This window comes from Daphnia magna, linkage group LG7 (assembly GCF_020631705.1).
Source record: "Daphnia magna isolate NIES linkage group LG7, ASM2063170v1.1, whole genome shotgun sequence".
NCBI lineage: Eukaryota > Metazoa > Arthropoda > Branchiopoda > Diplostraca > Daphniidae > Daphnia > Daphnia magna.
The window spans coordinates 10,644,488-10,662,227 of record NC_059188.1 but is presented as its reverse complement, the minus strand read 5'-3'; the positions used below and the strand labels follow the sequence as shown (position 1 = coordinate 10,662,227).

The 17,740-nt window shown below is 43.3% G+C and overlaps 1 protein-coding gene and 1 long non-coding RNA gene across 16 annotated transcripts; both read right to left on the bottom strand.

The window, feature by feature from the left end:
• Nucleotides 1–156: 156 nt before the first annotated feature.
• LOC123474572 lies at nt 157–5,253 on the bottom strand. Of its 12 annotated transcripts, none has more exons than XR_006649352.1 (13): nt 5,112–5,253; nt 4,834–5,045; nt 4,637–4,764; nt 3,572–4,570; nt 3,099–3,512; nt 2,698–3,030; nt 2,278–2,627; nt 2,074–2,217; nt 1,551–2,010; nt 1,175–1,486; nt 847–966; nt 564–767; nt 157–500 (listed from the first exon to the last, which is right to left on the bottom strand). It is a non-coding gene; the product is annotated as an uncharacterized LOC123474572 (long non-coding RNA). The 12 variants fall into 12 exon arrangements; XR_006649353.1 differs by having other exon boundaries at nt 564–788; nt 2,074–2,214; XR_006649349.1 differs by having other exon boundaries at nt 2,074–2,214.
• A 478-nt stretch (nt 5,254–5,731) lies between these two features.
• Nucleotides 5,732–15,855, bottom strand: LOC123474571 (zinc finger protein ush-like). 4 transcript variants are annotated; one of them, XM_045176802.1, is made up of 7 exons: nt 15,580–15,855; nt 11,678–12,175; nt 10,093–10,197; nt 9,697–9,925; nt 8,460–9,618; nt 7,979–8,393; nt 5,732–7,872 (listed from the first exon to the last, which is right to left on the bottom strand). In XM_045176802.1, the coding sequence occupies exons 2-7, from the start codon at nt 12,150–12,152 to the stop codon at nt 6,638–6,640; spliced, it is 3,618 nt and encodes a 1,205-aa protein (XP_045032737.1). In that variant the 5' UTR covers nt 12,153–12,175; nt 15,580–15,855; the 3' UTR covers nt 5,732–6,637. The 4 variants fall into 4 exon arrangements, with proteins under 4 accessions (XP_045032737.1, XP_045032738.1, XP_045032735.1 ...); XM_045176803.1 differs by having other exon boundaries at nt 7,979–8,390; XM_045176800.1 differs by having other exon boundaries at nt 7,979–9,618.
• Nucleotides 15,856–17,740: the final 1,885 nt, after the last annotated feature.

Genomic DNA, 17,740 nt, shown 5'->3' with positions numbered 1-17,740 from the left:
CCGCTTGTTTTTGGGCGACATCCGAACGTTCCCATAAGAATTAGATTAACAATTGGGTGAAAAAGGGTAGTTTTACAAGGGAGGGGAACAACAACCCACCTAGCTGCCCATTAACAATGTTTAATTTGTTCGACGAAAAATTAAATGCACCCATTATTTCCGACAAGTGTGCACGTATATTAAGAAATAGACAAGTCATCACGTGAACTCCTCTTAAAAAGCGAGTTAAAGAGATTTTCACGAGACGACAAAGCTAATAAATTTTTTAATTTCAAAAGTCTATACTGAATCCAATGTTCGTAATATCTCCCATCTAAGTCTGGTCATGATAAAACTCCGTATCCTTGTCCTATAAAGAGTGTGGAGATCATTTGCCTAAGCAACGTTCGTAAATCAAATCATCCCCACTCCGTTTTCTCCGGTGGTTTCGCCGTCAGGTCATACAGGACCTTGGAAATTGCTGGAACAGTTAAGACGGCTTCAGCCATCTTGTCTACAACCTAATAAGCGGTATCCATGTTTACAGCAAGATCAGTTTTAAAAATGTACCACTTTTTACGTACCTCTTAGGACAGATGGTATCAGGAATTGCAGGAAGTCCAGTCATAAAATCCTGTGAAAAGAATGGTCGAACAACGTCTGCAATCGCTGGCATGATGGAATGCGTTGACTCGAATCGCAATCAAAGGGAGAGGGATCAAGACGATTGGCATCTGGGCTAGCTTCTTATAGCAACCCGAATCCCGAAGGGAATCTGCGAAGGGAAGCTATATTTCATCGATTTACCTCTGTGAGTTTCATTTAGCAAAATTATACAAGCAAAATTAGTAGTGTACAAAGGTTTACCCTAAATCATATGGAGAAATAGTGAGCAATAAAATGTGAATCATGGCTCAATGGTCGAGCATGGGATAGGTGTGCCGCTAATTAAGGGTTTGATTCTCGATAGAGTCCAATTGAAATTTACTGGTGGTTTCAGTTTGATAATTGTCCATCGAATAAAAAAAAATACATTTTTTTAGTAAAACAGGTGAAAAACTAGTGGTTGTTAGAGTTAACATTAGAAATTCAATTGAGACAATTCTGTGACATCATCAGTTATCACAGATGTTCCATACAAACAGCTGGTTGACACAAAGTAGAACATTTTGATGCTGTGACTGTCTTCACTCACCTATTGGTTACAAGCTACAACAGAAACTTAAAAACAAATTCATTTCCAGGAAGAAGTCGTCGCCACAAATTTACTGTGCAAGTACCTACTGAGTTGTTCTTAAAATGACAGGCTAAAATGAGACGAAACTGCATAATAAGAGCTTATGTAAGTCCCACGCTAACGAGAACTATAGGATATCAGCAGCGAGAGATTTCGTCTGCAATATGGACCAGACGGCTTATTTGCTATCAAATGGCAAAAGAAGTTCACTCACTTTGAATAGGAGATGACTCTTGCTGGTTACGTCCTTCGGATTTAGTCTCCTCTCTCCTGTAAGCGAAAATGCAACCATGTTACTGGGTATGGAGACGATCAACTAACTTGCCAAGGTTACCGAAAGCTAGTAGACAGCTTGTGGCGACGCCTATTTCCAGTTTGGTGAGCAATATAACGCTGAACGCTCAAAATTTTGTCCACAGTTGAGCAGAAAATGCAGGACTGGTCGACACGTAATACCGTACTCATGTGGTTGAGGCTGTTGGGTCTGTTTTGTGTATCTTTCGTTGTCAAGCAGGCATCAGCTTCGTTTAATTTGACTATCCTACACACTAACGATATCCATTGCCGTTTCGAAGAGGCCAACAAACTCGGTGGGGCGTGCAAACAACGAGACTCGGAGGATGGCAATTGTTTCGGTGGATATGCCCGTCTGGTCCATCAAGCTCGAAAAATTCGTGAACAGCATCCGGACACAATTTTTTTAAATGGCGGTGATTTCTTCCAAGGCACCATGTGAGAACAAATGCTGTGCAATATTTACATCTCCTTGCCTGCTTTGCTACTTCTGATTGGCGCTAGTAAAAGAAAAAAAAATATCTGGCAATCTTCAAGATTTTTATCTTTATTTTGTTTATTACTTTGGTTTACGTATTTGGTTTACGTATTTGGTCTCGCCGACAGATGGTATACCATCCATAAATGGAAGGCCGTCAGCCACTTCGGTAACTTGCTCAACTTAACGGCCATGGTAAGTTATTCATGTTTCCTCCGTTGTTTCGCTACTTAATATTCATGTATTCTATTTATCCCGACGAATTGTTGAATTGTGTGTTGTGTCTTACCTTTCTAAAGACAGATGTTTCTGTAGCATAGTGGTCCGGCCAAGAAGCCAAACAATCCTTTTCCTTTCCATTCACTGTGGTTATTAGGTTTATCGAGGTAGCCTATGTTGAAATGGACAATGGAAAACGTCCGTCATTCTTTTTAACGGCCACTTTCTATTCCAATGATTTTCACAATGCGAGTTGTTGAAATCCTTCTTATCTGCTTGTAATGGAATGAAAAAAAAGCTGCGTTTTTTGCGTGATCATCGCCGACAGTTTTCCCACCCATGTGGCAGCGCGTTAACGGTCCGTTTGTTTACACTCACGTTGATAAATTTGTTTCTTAATTATTGATGTAGCGCGTTTTCCTATTGTTGTTCAAATGTTGTTTACACACATGGTCGGAAAAGCATATGATTGTATGATTTTTGGTACTACCTGGTTTAGACAACCACGAATGGGGAAACGCCCTATGCTTTGTACACATCCGTCGGAAAGCCTGGCAGCACATATTGAACGTTCATTATTATCAATTGTGCTGTCAAAACGTTTACAGGCACGACATGTAGGGATTAGAAATTTTTAGCAATTAATTTTTGATTTTTTTCCCTCATCCTTTTGTGCTGAGTAGTCTCTTGGCAACCATGAATTTGATGATGGCGTGGCGGGGCTGGCACCGTTCGTGAATGCAGCCAACCATCCGGTAAAAATACCTTTTCTTTTAATCAATTATGCCTCTGTAAACTCTGATTGAACTTTCTTCCTGGAACTCTAGAATAAAGTTTAACAAAATTAATTAATCTAGGTGTTGGCAGCAAATATCGACACAAGCAGAGAACCTTGGCTTCATGGGAAAATTCCGAAATCAGTAGTCGTCCAAGTAGGTGGACACAGGGTAGGCATCATTGGCTACCTGACGGTTGAAACATCGGTGATAAAACATTTTTCTAACAAAATTGGTGATGTGAAAATTATAAATGACATCTTCTTTTGGCTCTTGATCACAAATGGCAGTACATCTCCACCTTGGACGCAGTCAAAGTCTTTGACGAAATTCAAGGCGTTCGAGAAGAAGCAGAACGCCTTAAAAAGGATGGAGTCAATATTCTAATTGCAGTCGGTCACGCGGGTTATCTCAAAGATATGGAAATCGCTGAACAGGTGCCAGATATCGACGTGGTGGTAGGCGGTCATACCAACACATTTCTCTGGAACGGTAAGCTGTTAGTGTAATCACTTTCAGCTCGAATCCACTGCAACGAATCGCTGAATTTAAGTTCAACCAGTCCAACTAACACTTTCAATCATTTACTTAACGTGCAGGTCCGGCTCCGTCCATCGAAATTCCACAAGGTCCATATCCGACCATGGTGAAGCAACCGTCTGGGAAGGAAGTGCCCGTCGTTCAGGCATTCGCCTTTGGCAAATATCTGGGCAACTTAATGGTGACTTTTAACGACGATGGAGATGTGATCGCTACTGCTGGCCTACCGATTCTCATGGATAAGACCATACCTCGAGGTACTATTGTAGTTGTAAATCCTACTGGTCGTAAATTACACATCTGCCATCGTTTCATCCACGATGCAGATCCACACGTCCTGCAGGAACTGATCCCATTTCGAAAAGAAGTCGAAGCTTTGTCAGAGAAAGAAGTTGGAAAAACGCTCGTCTTCTTGGATGGTAATCGTCTGTCCTGTCGCATGGTTGAATGCAATCTTGGAAATTTTATTGCTGACGCCTACGTTGATTTGGTATGCTAATAAGATACCACGGCAATCCTTGAATAACCGTTTATAGCTTTAATGCAGTTCACCAAGTTTGCAGGCGAGGGTCAGTGGAGTAAAGTGGCTATCGCTCTCGTCAATGGCGGCGGAGTCAGGGCATCCATCGATGAGCGCGCCCAAAATGGTGAATTCACTTAATGACGAGTTCTTTTAAAAATCTACAAGTGGATTCCGTCTTGCAGGATCCATCACGTACGGTGACCTTCTTTCAGTCGCTCCTTTCAGTAATACAGTAGACATCGTCAAAATCAGCGGTGAAACGCTGAAGAATATTTTCGAGTTTACAGTGCATGATTACGATCCATCAGCTCTGGATCCCTTCGGTGGATTTCTGCAGGTTTCAGGTAAATGGTTTTTCTTTCACGAATTCTTTTAAATGTTTTTTCTATCGAGCAATGATCCACAGGTCTCCAAGTTGCGTACGACATAGCTAGGCCCACAGGTGATAGAGTGGTAGAGCTTTTGGCACGATGCAACAATTGTCGTATTCCAGCCTACAGTCCGGTCCAGCCCAAGGTTGACATCTAATATCATTTATTAATAAAACAGCTGTTCATTGGTATATCTTGGAATTTTGAAATGTAATTTACTAGGAAATCTATGACGTGGCGATGCCTAGCTTTTTGGCCGATGGTGGCGATGGGTTCGATATCAAAGGCAACATCACTGAGCACACTTTGACTGGTAAGATCAAAGCCAACTCGATGTCCAGTTAAATCTAAAACAATAAAAAAAAAATTTATTTATTTTATACGCATAGGTATATTAGATGCGGATGCGATCATACGTTATATGGAGAGAGTGCCGTCCATCACAATCGGTTTGGAACGTCGGATTCGTTTTGTCACCAAAACTTACCCCTCGTCCTGTGGTGAAGTTTCCAGCAAAAGGGTATCAGCAGAAACTTCTGGATCGACAAGCACTTTGAGTTTCATAACTTTCAACATTTTCCTAGTTTCAACAACACTTTCAACGCTTTCAGTAACAGCTTTTTAACCTCTAGAAAGAACATTTATCACCTTTAAATTGTTGACCATTAATCAATTGTCACTTTTCACCAGTTACCTCTTTGTTTTGGCTAATGAAATGATTCCCAAGCTCCTCTTTTATTTTTTCATTTAAGAACGAGAGAAGTAAAAATGAACTTCTTCGGGTGTCCGACATGAATTAAAATCGATTATAGATAATGTTCTATAGTTCAGAGATAAATAGATCGATTGAGGTAATATAGTTACAAATTGCATCTAGCATTTAAGCAGCCACAAGTTTTAAAAACCAATGCAAGGGAGCGTAAACGATGATGTGCACACTCGGTACCCAACGTCAAAGGTCAACGACGACATTACATGGCTGACAGATGCAGTACACTAAATTGTGGAACGACAAGCTGGAAGTGCATGCAGCAGCGCCAAACCAGATAACAAAGACAGACACGGGAGATTACAATTTACAAACCTCTTATTTTACTGGCGAATGTAATAACGTGAAATACCTTTGCACGCCGAATCGATAATCGAAGGAAGCGGAATTTGAAAAGAACTTCCTGTCCATTGATCCCCTGCATGAAAAAAAAAAAAACGAATTAATTTTTCACAAACTCCCGCCATGACGTGGGTTGTTTGTTGATCCTGTCACAAAACGAAGCCAGTCGCGTCAACAGTAGTCTAGTAGCTTAGCTAGACCAGTAGAATATTAACGACTTTGTATTTGACACTAAAAAAACACGCACACTCACGTACGCAGACAGTCACGCACAACTGAGCATAATTGATTCACCAATAAACTGAGTTATAGATCTGTGTTGAGAATGGGAGGGAGGGTGGAGATGATCTACATCGATGATTTCCCCTATTACACGATATACCACATTTGATGCAACAAAGCCCTCAATCACTCCAACCTCTGCGTATAATATACTTGGAATTTGAAAAAAACCGAATAAACAAACAAAAAACCAAACACAAAATAAAGACATCGAAGTTGTGTTTTAAAAGAAACAAAAAAGAAACATCAAATTATAGATATGTAGATCACTTCCATCAGCCCTATTAAAATGCTGACACGAATATTGATTTCACACATTTTTTTTTTCTTCTTTTTGTGCCATAAATTAGAAAGAAAAGAAAAAGAAAAACAACACAACTCTCAAGATGATGATTTTCAACAGGGGGTAAGAAGTGGTGGACAAAAAATTCCACAACTTAAAAAAAAATGACAATGTCGTATTACGAATAGATTATTAAGATTGCACATAGCGTCCCTTTTCCCTTAATTATGATTAAGTGTTGAACCTGACTCGAAATAAAAAGCACAACGAGACATCGGTAATAGATATGCTTCAGTTGATATCGATTTGAAGTTCAATATGTCGAAATAGAAATCCTGAACATTTGAAGACAAAAACAAATGACACAACGTGCCAATTAAAACACAAAATGAAACCGAATTATATCAATGGATTGTTGAAGAAGAAGAAGAAGAAGAACGGCCTCAATGAGAAGGAATACCGAGGAAGGGCGACACTGATGATGATATAAAAATTCCAAAATGTACGTGGGATGTGGGTTGGGGGTAGGGAGGGGTAGGGGGGATTATGTGGGCGTGGCCTCTGAGTGATGGGCGGGAGCCGGCGGAGGACTTGCTGACGTTTCGGCCTCCAACTCGTCATCCTCGTCGTCCATTTCGTCTAGATTTTCGTCCCTGTCTTGGTCCCGGTCCTGATCCTCTAGAGGGGCTTGACTAGAGCAGTAGTACTTCTTATGCGCCAAAAATGTGTTCATGTAGGTGAACGTGATATTACACGATTTGCAGTGCTTGCGAAAGGGATCAGTTCCGCTGGCCGTGGCCGCAGGACCCGAATGGAAATCCGGCGTCAAATTGCTCAGCGGAGGCGAGTGACCTTCGCCCGAATGCGATGAATTCGAGCCGCCAGTCGACGATTGGTGCATCATCATGACATCATCCGGATCGATCTTCACTTGAATAGCTTCGTCCGGTGAGCCGGTCGACATCATCCTGCTCGTCGGCAGCGATGACGGCGTATTAATTAGGGCCGGCCGCGGCGGAGGCGAATGATCCGTTATCGTCTTCATCCGATTTGCGGGCACGTTGGGATCCGGGAAAGGCGGTTTGGCCATCGCCGCCGGATTGTTGTTGACGGCCTGTTGAAGGAAGTTGGAACTGACGACGGCCACTTCGCTAATTTCTCGACCGTGAACCAATTTCGAGTGGCGGATGACGTTGCCCCGATAGCTCGAGCTGTAACAGCAGAGATCGCATAGAAATAACTTGTCTGATCGGCATCCGGCTCCGGTTGTTGGACCCGGTGAGTGATTGGCGATCCGCTGGGCCAGCTGGAGAAATTGCAGACCGGCCAGCGACGATCCGCCAAGTTCGCGCCTGTCCCTCGCGTTGCCAGCCGAAGAATCCGCGCTCTGCGGATGCGCGGCGGAAAGAACTTTGGCGCACACTTCGGGCGGGATCCCCAACGATTTGAAAATCTGATCGACATCTGGTGGCGAATTCGGCATTCCGCCAGCTGCTGGATTGAATTCACCCACGGCGCCCGTGCCGCCCATTATGCAAGAGATGTAATTATCCTCACACAGATCCGCATTCCGGCGATCAAAGTGAATGCGGACGTGAGTGCGCATTCCGCGCAAAGTGTTCCCGCGGTATCCGCACACCGAGCAGCGGAACGCCCGCACATTCGAGTGCGTCTCTACGTGTTTCTGCGCGGACGCGGCCGTAGGGCTGACGACGTCGCAACACGGGCACTTCCATCCTTGCGGCTGAATTGATCCCGACCCACCTGCCGTTGGGCTTCCTGTTCCAGAATTTTTAAAAAATAAATAAAATAAATAAATGACTTATAAGAAATTCACGGCTTTCAAAGTGGAAAAAATAAATAAATAATAATAATAATTTAATACCATTGTGACCGGGAGACGGGCCGGATGCTTTGGGAGAGGCTGCCAAAGATTCCGCATTAATTTTTCTAACATCGGCAGCATTTTTAAGCGCTGGATCGACTTCCCTTTTAGGGCAATAAAAGCTACGATGAGCCTGTAGGACAACGGCAGATTCGAATTCGATTCCGCACAGCGGGCACGCGTGTTTGTTAGCCCGCTGAATTACCGGATCGCGATGGATCGCAGGGGCTGCTGCCGGTTCTTCCGGCTGATTGCCGTTCACCTGTTCCGCAGCTGGAGCTGGCAGTTCTTTGCTGCCCGGCTGCTGGTGCCTGGCAGCGCAATAGTACTGCTTATGGACCAGGTAGCTTTCCATCCGCCGGAAGCTAATGTTGCACTCTTCGCAAGGGATGGCGCTGCTGGGTCGCTGCGCCTGCTGGATCAAATCCGTTTTATTAGACGAAGGTACAACGGGCACGGTGGGCGGGGCTTTGAAACTTGCTTGCAAAACGGCGTTCTCCAGCATGGCCAGCCACTGGGCCGGATTGGACGTCATGTCGTGGCCGGAAGGGACGCCCAGGCACATGCCCAGCGCCTCCAGTTCGGCAAATACTTTGGGTGGAAGAAACGGAAGCGCCGGCTGCTGCTGTTGCGATGCATTGTCGGGGCTGGATTGATTGACGTGGGCCAATTCCTCCCTAATGCGGATGCCTCCGATCGCGTTGCTATTGGCAACTGACTCCTTCGTTAGCGGCTCCTTCCTGGACGACTCCGCCGTGGCTGGATCTGATTCGCTCGTTTTAGAACTGAGATCCAGCGCAGTTTCCGGCGGAACGGTGGCAGAATTCGCCGTTGGGGGCGGCTCTGTTGCCGGAGGAGCAGATGTGGCCGGAGGAACGGGGGTGACCGGCGCGGATGGAGCTACCGTAACAACTGGAACAGAAGCCAGCACAGCGGCCGGGGTAGTCGAAGCCGCCGGAGTGACGACTGCCGATGAGGCCGTCGATCGTGGCTCTTCGGGCGAGTCAGCGCGGAACTGGATATCTCCATGCGGCGAGACGATGACCGAGTGAGGCGGCATGGGCTGATCAGCCGTTAGCAAACGCGCCGACTGCAGGATGCACAACGGAATGACGATCGGCGGATGAGTCGGCAACATCAGAATAGTCATAGGACCTCCGCCCGCGTTCTGAGCTCGTCCGGCCAGGCTTTCTCCAGCTGCAATGGATTTGTCCAAAGACGGGACAGGCGATCCGGCCGGTAGGTTTGCACCGGCCACTTTCCTCGACTGGCAGTAGTGCTGCTTGTGCACCTGGTACGTTTTGAACGAAGAAAACTGGATTTTGCAATCGCAACAGAAACGATCGGCTCCCGCATCCGACCGGCTGGCCGGCTCTTCCTGCAACTTGTTAATGGCGCGAAATTCTGGAGAAGAACCGGCCGTCGGTCTGTCGGACGATAAGGAACGCGACGTTTCCAAATGGCCAGCCGGAAGCGGAGGAGGTGAGACCGGATGGGTGGCCAAAAGCGGCAGGCCAACGTGAACCCTCATGTGTCGGTTGAGGCTGACTCGCTTATCGGCGCTGAACGAACAATACGGGCAGGCGTAATAGCGTCCGCTGCGTCTAATCTTGGGGGCCGACGGACGGTCGTTCAACTGCCGCAGAAAATAAAATATCCGTTAAATTATGCGAAAATAAATGGAATCATTTGATTTATTGATTTATTTTCTTTCCCTCACCAGTTCGTCCATTGGCTCGGGAGTTTGACTCCTGCCGTTACTCAGCGCAACGTTGGCCATCATTTCCGGCTGCGTCGGAAGTGTGGGAAGCGGAGACGCGCTGGTGACAGGTGCTGCGGCCGGTGACACTTGAGGTCGTTTGGAGCAATAGTACGTAGCGTGGGCGCTAAGGGTCGAAGCCGAACTAAAGCAGATTCCGCACGACGGGCACATATGATTTAATCCAGCTGAAAAAAAAAATAAATAAATAAATAGAAATAAAAATTAAATAAATAAATCAAACAACAACAACAACAACAACAAAAAATGAATAGAAATGTTAATAATTCATTTCTTGCATACAATTGTGGTGTCAATAATAATGGGAGGGGAAACGAAAAATGTTCTTCGTTACCTGATGATTTACTGCTAGCCGGAGGCGTTGGAGATAATCGATTCGGAATCGGCGGTGGCGGCGGTGGTGGAGGTGGAGGTGCCACGGGCAAATTCATCAAAGAACCTTAATTTAAAAAAAAAATAAAAAATAAATAAATAATAATAATAAAAAAATAAGTAAATCAATAAATAAAAAATTTCGTGTTTCAAATTAATGAGTTGTCAATTATTTGTTGCCCCTGTTCCTTACACAGAAATACACGGACAGAAAGACAATTCAACGGAATCCAGTTTAACTGATAGGGAGATTTAAAAAAAAATTTGCATAAAACAGAATTTTATCTTTTCCTTTTTTTTTCTTGTGAAAAGAAAAGAAAAGAAAAAGGGAAATGGTAGTTGAAAATGGATCAAAAGAAGAGCTTTGAAATCATCATCCCCGGCGATTGAGATTTGATGTTTCTGAGCGATAACAATTGAAAACGAGTCGGGAGGGCCAGTCATCTTTTATCTTCTTCTCCGTTCCTTATATTTTCTCTCTCTTCTCTTTCTTTTCTTCTTGTAAAAAAGAAAAAAAAAAAAGAAAAAAACTGGAACTGGTATAGAATACATTATGCAGCTGCTGGGTCGATGCGATAATACGCAGCTGATGGCCGATTGGCCGCTGATGCGTTCAGTGTGTCGCGGTGCCGTGTTCAGTTTCCATTAGCTGGCGCAATCAAGATGTAGATAAATCTGTATACTAGCTAACTCTCTTCCCGACTCCTCTCTCTCTCTCTCTCTCTCTCTCTCTCTCGTATTATATATATACACACACACACACACATTCAGGATAATATATAGTGGAGGAAGGAGATCTAGCGAAAAGGCTGGAAGTGGAGGGGATTTGGACCGGCCTTCTTGCCCTCTCTCCGGGGGGAGGACGGCCTTGAATGGAGAGACGCTGATATGGACGTCGCCAAAAACATGTACATCAGAGAGAGAGAGAGAGAGAGAGAGGAAGAGAGAAGAAGGTTTCACTCAGCGACTAGTTATCATCATCCAACTGTAATATTCAGTTGGCCGGAAGGAACTGCGGATTTTAGCCTCCGTAATCATAATCACTGCACAAACACACAGAATTGAAATCGAACAAATCCAAGAGACTAGACGTGTTAGTGTTTTGTTTTTTTTACTGACTTTCTTTGACGTCACGTATCGACAACGAAGCCATACATTTCCAGTATATCTGAGAATTAAAAAACAATTTTTCTAAATAGCTGATTAATCAAACAGATCCCATTCGGTTGGGGCATTTATTTTTCTTTGAAAGATCAATCGAAACACATCCGGTCGGCCTTGGATGACGGACGTAACCCTATCTCTCTTTCTGGCTAAACATCTATCGGCATCATCATCAATGATTGTGTTATTTTATTTTTTATTATTTTTTTCCCCATTCCATTAATTGGATTCATTTTTTTTTCTACGACAAGAAGAAGAGAAAAAAACAAAAAAGAACGGGAAAACAAGTCCCTCCGGTTCTTGTAACCCACACGATACGTTCAAACAAATGAATCACGATAGCAAAACGAAAAAGAAAAAAGAAAAAAAGGGAGTCAACTTACCATTGGGTATACTTTGACGTAACAATGCAAAGTACTGGAGGCTGTGCAGAAGGTCAGCGCTGAGCAGCGGATGTTGAGTGGGTAGACCTGGAACGGTGAGTTGGGCCGGCGGTGACGGCCTGGATGCGCCTGGAATGATAATCAATTCGTCCTGTTCGATTTCGCGCCTCCGCTTGACGGCCGCCATATTGGCCGTCGCTTGTTGTTGCGGAGGCGGCGGCGTAGGCGCAATCCGCGATTTGCCAACAGTCGATTTAATGGCCGGCTGATCCGCTTCCTCCGACGGAGGCCGAGACGGAGGTCGGCCTCGATTAGAGGGAAGCGGATGGGCGGGCGGTGGCTGCGGCGGAGGTGACGCAGCTGCGCTGGAACTGGTCGTCGTTAAACTGACACCGTCCTCCTCCAGTTCTTCCTCCTCTTCCATCGACAATGCCGACGACTTTGCATCGCCGCCATTGAGGCTATCGTCGTCCATTCCAGCAGGTAACTCGTCGTCTCCTGATCAAGACAACAACAACAACAGAAAAAAAAAAGAATAAATTAAAAAGAAAAGAAACAAAACCAAATTCCGCCAATGAAATCAGTTGAATCGACGATCGCTAGCAATGCGAAGTTTATAACATTATTTCTAGAGATGCATTTCTGTAGATTGCAAGCCGCTCTTCTTCTGATCAATTCACCTGTGTTACTTAACGAAGAAATACGAAAATAAAAAAAAAAATGATAAAATAATCATAAAAGCCAGCGGGGAAATTCAACGATGCGCTGCGTGAATATTTCAGATTGTTATGCGACGTTGAAAGAGGGAGGGGGGCACCGGGTAGAACCACGAAAAACAAAACAAAAAAAAAGGGCGGGCGGGCGATTTGAAAGCGTAGAAGAGCGCGCGCGTGCGCGTTATGGATCAGCCGTCATTCCCGGATGAATCCACCGCAAGAACGCGATGGGTGCAAAAGGAAGCGGGCGCGTGCGGGATTTTTATTCTTTAAAAAAAATTAAATAAGCGCACTGGTCTCTTTCCACTTGGTTTCGTTTGACTGAATAAAACGGGGGGCTACAGCCGGGATAATCATAAAAACAAAAGAGAGAGAGAAAAACAATGTCGTCCATCAAAGCCAAAATGAAATTGATCCGAACGGAATGCGGATGGATGATGGCTTTATCGCGATATGTGAAAAAGAATAAAAAGAAGAGAGGAGGATGAGAAGAAGAAACGGTCACCACGGCCGCGGGCGTTAAGAGCGCACGCAGCTTAAGACGGGCTCCTCACCTATCAGACACACAGACACACACACACGCGCGCATACTCATTTATTTATAATTTATGGCTCAGTGATGCATCAGCTGATAGGAGAGCGCTTCCCTGCTGCTTTTTTTTTGCGCTGGATGCGATTTATTTTCGCGGTTTTTTTTTTTCTTTCTTTTTTTCTTCTTTCCATCCGTTTCAGATTTTTTGGGCTGCCATCCAGAAATTAAGAAAAGAAAAACAACAACAACAACAACAAAATCTGAGATGCAAGTTAAGAGATGGATGGAGTCGCCATTGGCAGATAGCATCGTCTGCAGAACAGCTTTTTGACACCGTACATTGTGCGTCGCCTTATACAAAATGGCGTGTTTTTGCGCAAAAAAAAACAAAAAGCCACCGAAAACACGCACTTTTTGAAATTGAAAATCAGCTGACGGCAGATGGCACTTGGAAACTGATCCAATAATTTGAAATTTGGTGGCATTTAAAAAAAAAATTTTTTTTAGAGAGAAATGATTTAAGTTGAACCGTGACGGGAGTAAAGAACGCGCCGGGCAAATGTAGCGTGACATTTTGTCCACTTCTTTGATCAACGAGGTCCTTGTGATTCCGACGGATCGGACGCCTTCCATCAAAAGATCAAAAGAACTCACGTACGACCAGAGCCCCTTTTTTTATTTTAAATTTTATTATTTCATTTTTTTCTTTTCAAGTATCCCCGGATGAGTATCGTGTCATCATCACCACTCTGCTGGAACGAAAGGCGCGTTCCGCAATCAACTCCCCTCCCTCCCCCTTTTTTTAATATTATCCGATGGTGGCGGTGAATGCGCACCGTAATTGTATCCAATCGATTTAGCGGATCTGTCATAGAACATTGGCGAGCGCGCGCGTGTGTGTGACAGAAAAATAGAAGGGGGATAAGACTAGCAAAGATATTCCATGTGACGTCAAGCGGACGATGCAGCGCGCGCTTTTCGAACTCAATCACACGGAACCATCTTCTTTTTTTTTTCTTTAACATGTCAAATTATTGAGTTCCCCCTTTAATCTTATTCTTATTTTTTTGTTGTTGTCTCCCCATCAAAAAAAGATTACATGTATTCCTCGGTTTGGGATGTCAATCCCGCAGCCAACGCCAAGCAAATGAACTGTTTACACTTCTTTTGGCTCCTCACTTGCTCTTTTCATTTACGTTTTGATTTCTGTTTGAACATGTTCCTTCATTGTTTTTCTTTTTCTGTCTTTCACATGCACATTTGGCCGTGTGTGTGTAACGAAAAAAAAAACAAACAAAACCAAACGAAAAAAACAAAAAGAAAAAAAGAGGGAATATATAGACGAGGGTCGTTTTGATGCGATAAGGAACATAACACCGAGGACAATCTGGCAAGGGAGACTCGACCGAGTCGGGAGAGAGTGCCCGCATTTTTCATCCATCGATTGGATAAGCCTGAAAGCTTCTCTCTTCTCTCTTTCGAAATCATTCGGCTTTATAAGATTAAGCTTCTAAAAACCAGCGATTCAAATCACTTTGCCGCCTTTTTTTCTATATCATCGCTCTCAAGCGGATGGGGAAAGGGAATGTTTATCCGCCGCAACGGCGGCGTTCCCGTCTGACAGGAACCAAAAAAAAAAAAAGAATTTGATATTACCAAATACACGCACTCCACACACACACACACAGAGACGAGAGAGACACAGACATATGGGAGCTGGAGATGCTTGACGGGGGTCATATGTTGATTAGCATCTTACACATTCAAAGGATGACATCATCCGCCATGAACGAAAAAAAAAAAACAAAACAAAAATCTTTCAGAAAACCCTAGAGGCTAAAGACTAAAATGATTGCAGCATCTCTTCCTTTAAAAATATATCTATAACATTTATTTATTTTTTTTTTAAAGGCGGGAATTTTAAATATTTGTTTTTTTTTAAATGACGCGCATTCTCCGTTCAGGAAATATAGCAGAAACACATTTAAATTAAATTTTTTTTTTTTCGCAAAGTAAAAAAAAGGGAGGGGAAGAATTAGAAAACGAAAGGGATGACTGCACGGCGGATAATGGAGGCGGAGTAGGACGAAACGGCTAGCAAGCTCCTCCTTATCTTTGCTGACGATCGATCGATAAGCAAGTCCCCCCCCAGTCGCCAACTCATCAAGATAAAAGGAAAGAAGAAGAAAAAAAAAGTGAGAGAGGAAAAGAACTTTTAAGAAGAAAGTATTGGGGTGGTGGTGGTGGTGGTGCTATAGAGGTGGTAGTAGTAGGATGGCTAAGTAACAAGAGGGGCATAAAAGCCTAGGCAGATGATGGAAAGATAAAGAAGGCACGTCGGGACGCGGGCAGAAAAAAACACAAAAATCGGGAAAAACAACCAAACAAAAAACAAAAAAAAAAAATAGATAATGAGGAATCGATTGCATAGCGAGTGTGTCCTCTTCATGTCTCACGACTTTCTTCGTGAAAAACAACAAAAAAAATGCTGCTTTATCTTTCGTTCACTCCCGACCACGAAAAAAACCAAACACATGCGCCTTTCATTATTATTGCATCGCATCGTACGCCACGGTTTTACTTCGGCTGCCAACATTTGATGACTTAAGTGAGAAGTGCAGTCATAAAAAAAGGAAAACAAAAGAAATACGTACGAGAGCGCCGTATGCGGCCGAATGGCAAACAATTGACAATTGGTCAATAACAAAAATAGCGATGCAACAAATTCACTGGAATCACTTCACCGCGCCACTGAAACATCGTCACCAAACGTCAATGTAAACAAATAAGAGCTACGTTCAAACCAACTCTTCTTTCCTCCTCTACACACACACACACACACACACACACACGGTAAAAAAAAAAACCTGTTTCCTTTCCCCCCCTTTTTTTGAAATTTATTCTTTGGTTGCTTCCTCACTCGCCGGAGGTCGGTCCAATACTGACACTCGCTCCCCAGGAAACTCTTTGGGCATTGGCGTGTTATTGGTGTGTGTGTGTGTGTGTGTAGCGGAGATGGCGAGAAATGCAACATAGGGGGAACTACTACTACTACAACAACTACTACCGCTACTACCATACCACCCAGACATCCTTCCAGTGTTGACTTGTCTCCTTTCTCTTTGCTCCGATGTTGTTTTTCTTTTTCTAAAGGTGTCGGTCACCTTGTTTCTCTCACCTCGTCGCTATGGCTTCCCTACTGGGCTCTATACATTGGTCCCCCCCTTTTGTTTGTTGTCCAAGAGTCGATAGAAGGATCAAACAATTTTTATTTTTGCATCGCTTCTATTTTTACGTGGGGGAGAGAGAGAAAGAAAGGAAGGAAGAAAGAAAGATCCATTTCTTTTTCTGGCAGCATCGCTCTGTAACTCGGTCGAGATTCTTTTCAAGGGAAGGGGAGTAATGCCATCGATATCAAAGCATTCGAGATTGTAAGTTACGATTAGGCGAGTCGAGATAACAGCGCGCAGTCAGCTATCCTTCCATATTCCCATTGCACAAAAAAAATGAATATCTTCAAAATAAATCGGATTTGTTTTAAAAAAAAATAGTTTTTTAAAAAATAATAATAAAATAAATACAAGAACATCGGTTAGGTTGTGCGAGTCTGTGTGCGCGCAGGATGTGAGAGAGAGAGAGAGATAAGCCGGTCATGAAAATCCCAGCCGAGATAAGAACGATATCAAAGTTTCCTATCTAGAGAGTTAAAGGCAAGCAAGAGTACAGAAAAAGAAAAAAAAAAAGGGGGGAAATAGAAATGTCTGAAAGATGTTTACGGTGATAACACACAACTACTCAAGATGTAAACGCAGAGGAAATAAAACATTTTTATATGTGGGTTATAGATGATGATGCAAGGATCCTCATTCTTTCTCCCGAGGGTCTCTTATAAAAGAAACAGATTGTTATTATTATTATTATTTTTTAAAAATCATTTTCATATGAAGTCAGTGTGTGTGTGTGTGTGTGTATTACATGTACTGTATAGAGTTTCGATTAGAATGACGAGGATATAAGGGAGACGAACAAGCAAAGCATCAGCCAAAGCCAGTGTCGTGTGTGCGTGTGTTTCGATGGCGTCTGCGAGAGTGAGATAACCGTTTTGCGGCAGGCGAGGGATGAGGAGGAGGTGGAGAAATCAATCCGCTTCTCCTTGCGTGAGGGGATAAAGCAGCGATTTTGATATGCCTCGACGATGCGCGCCAGGTCTTGCAAGAAAGCCGATAACGATGGAAGAGGAGAAAAGAAAAAAAGGGAGGAAGGAAAAAAAAAAAAAAATGCCGGCCAGGATATGATTTAAAAAAAAAAAGAAAAAAAAAACACATTTTAAATGTACGTGTGAGTTGATTGCGTAAGATATATTTTTTTTTTTTTTTTTTTTTACAGAAACTAAAAAAGGGTGTTTTAATTCAGGTTGTATTTTTATCCTGTAATATTAAGGGCCTTTCCGTTTCGTAGGTAGCGACATCTAACGGCAATTAGCGAAACGTTTGCTTTATTTATCGGTAGATGGCGTTTAATTAACCACCCCACCGAGTTTTAATTATGAAAACAATGTCACCACCTAGTTAGATATTTCCAGATAGCGTCGAATGATACTGCAACGTTAATAAACGTCACGCACGTAGATTTGTGTACAAATCACAAGACACGGAGCCGGAAGGGGGAAACGATACCGCACTACCTCCCCACAAAGATTAAAAATTTAGAAAAAGATAATAATAATAATTAATATAAAAAAAAAAAAACGAAATCACAGCTGTTTTATTTCAGCTTCTGCCTGTCAAACAAACGAACGATGATATTTATTCCAAT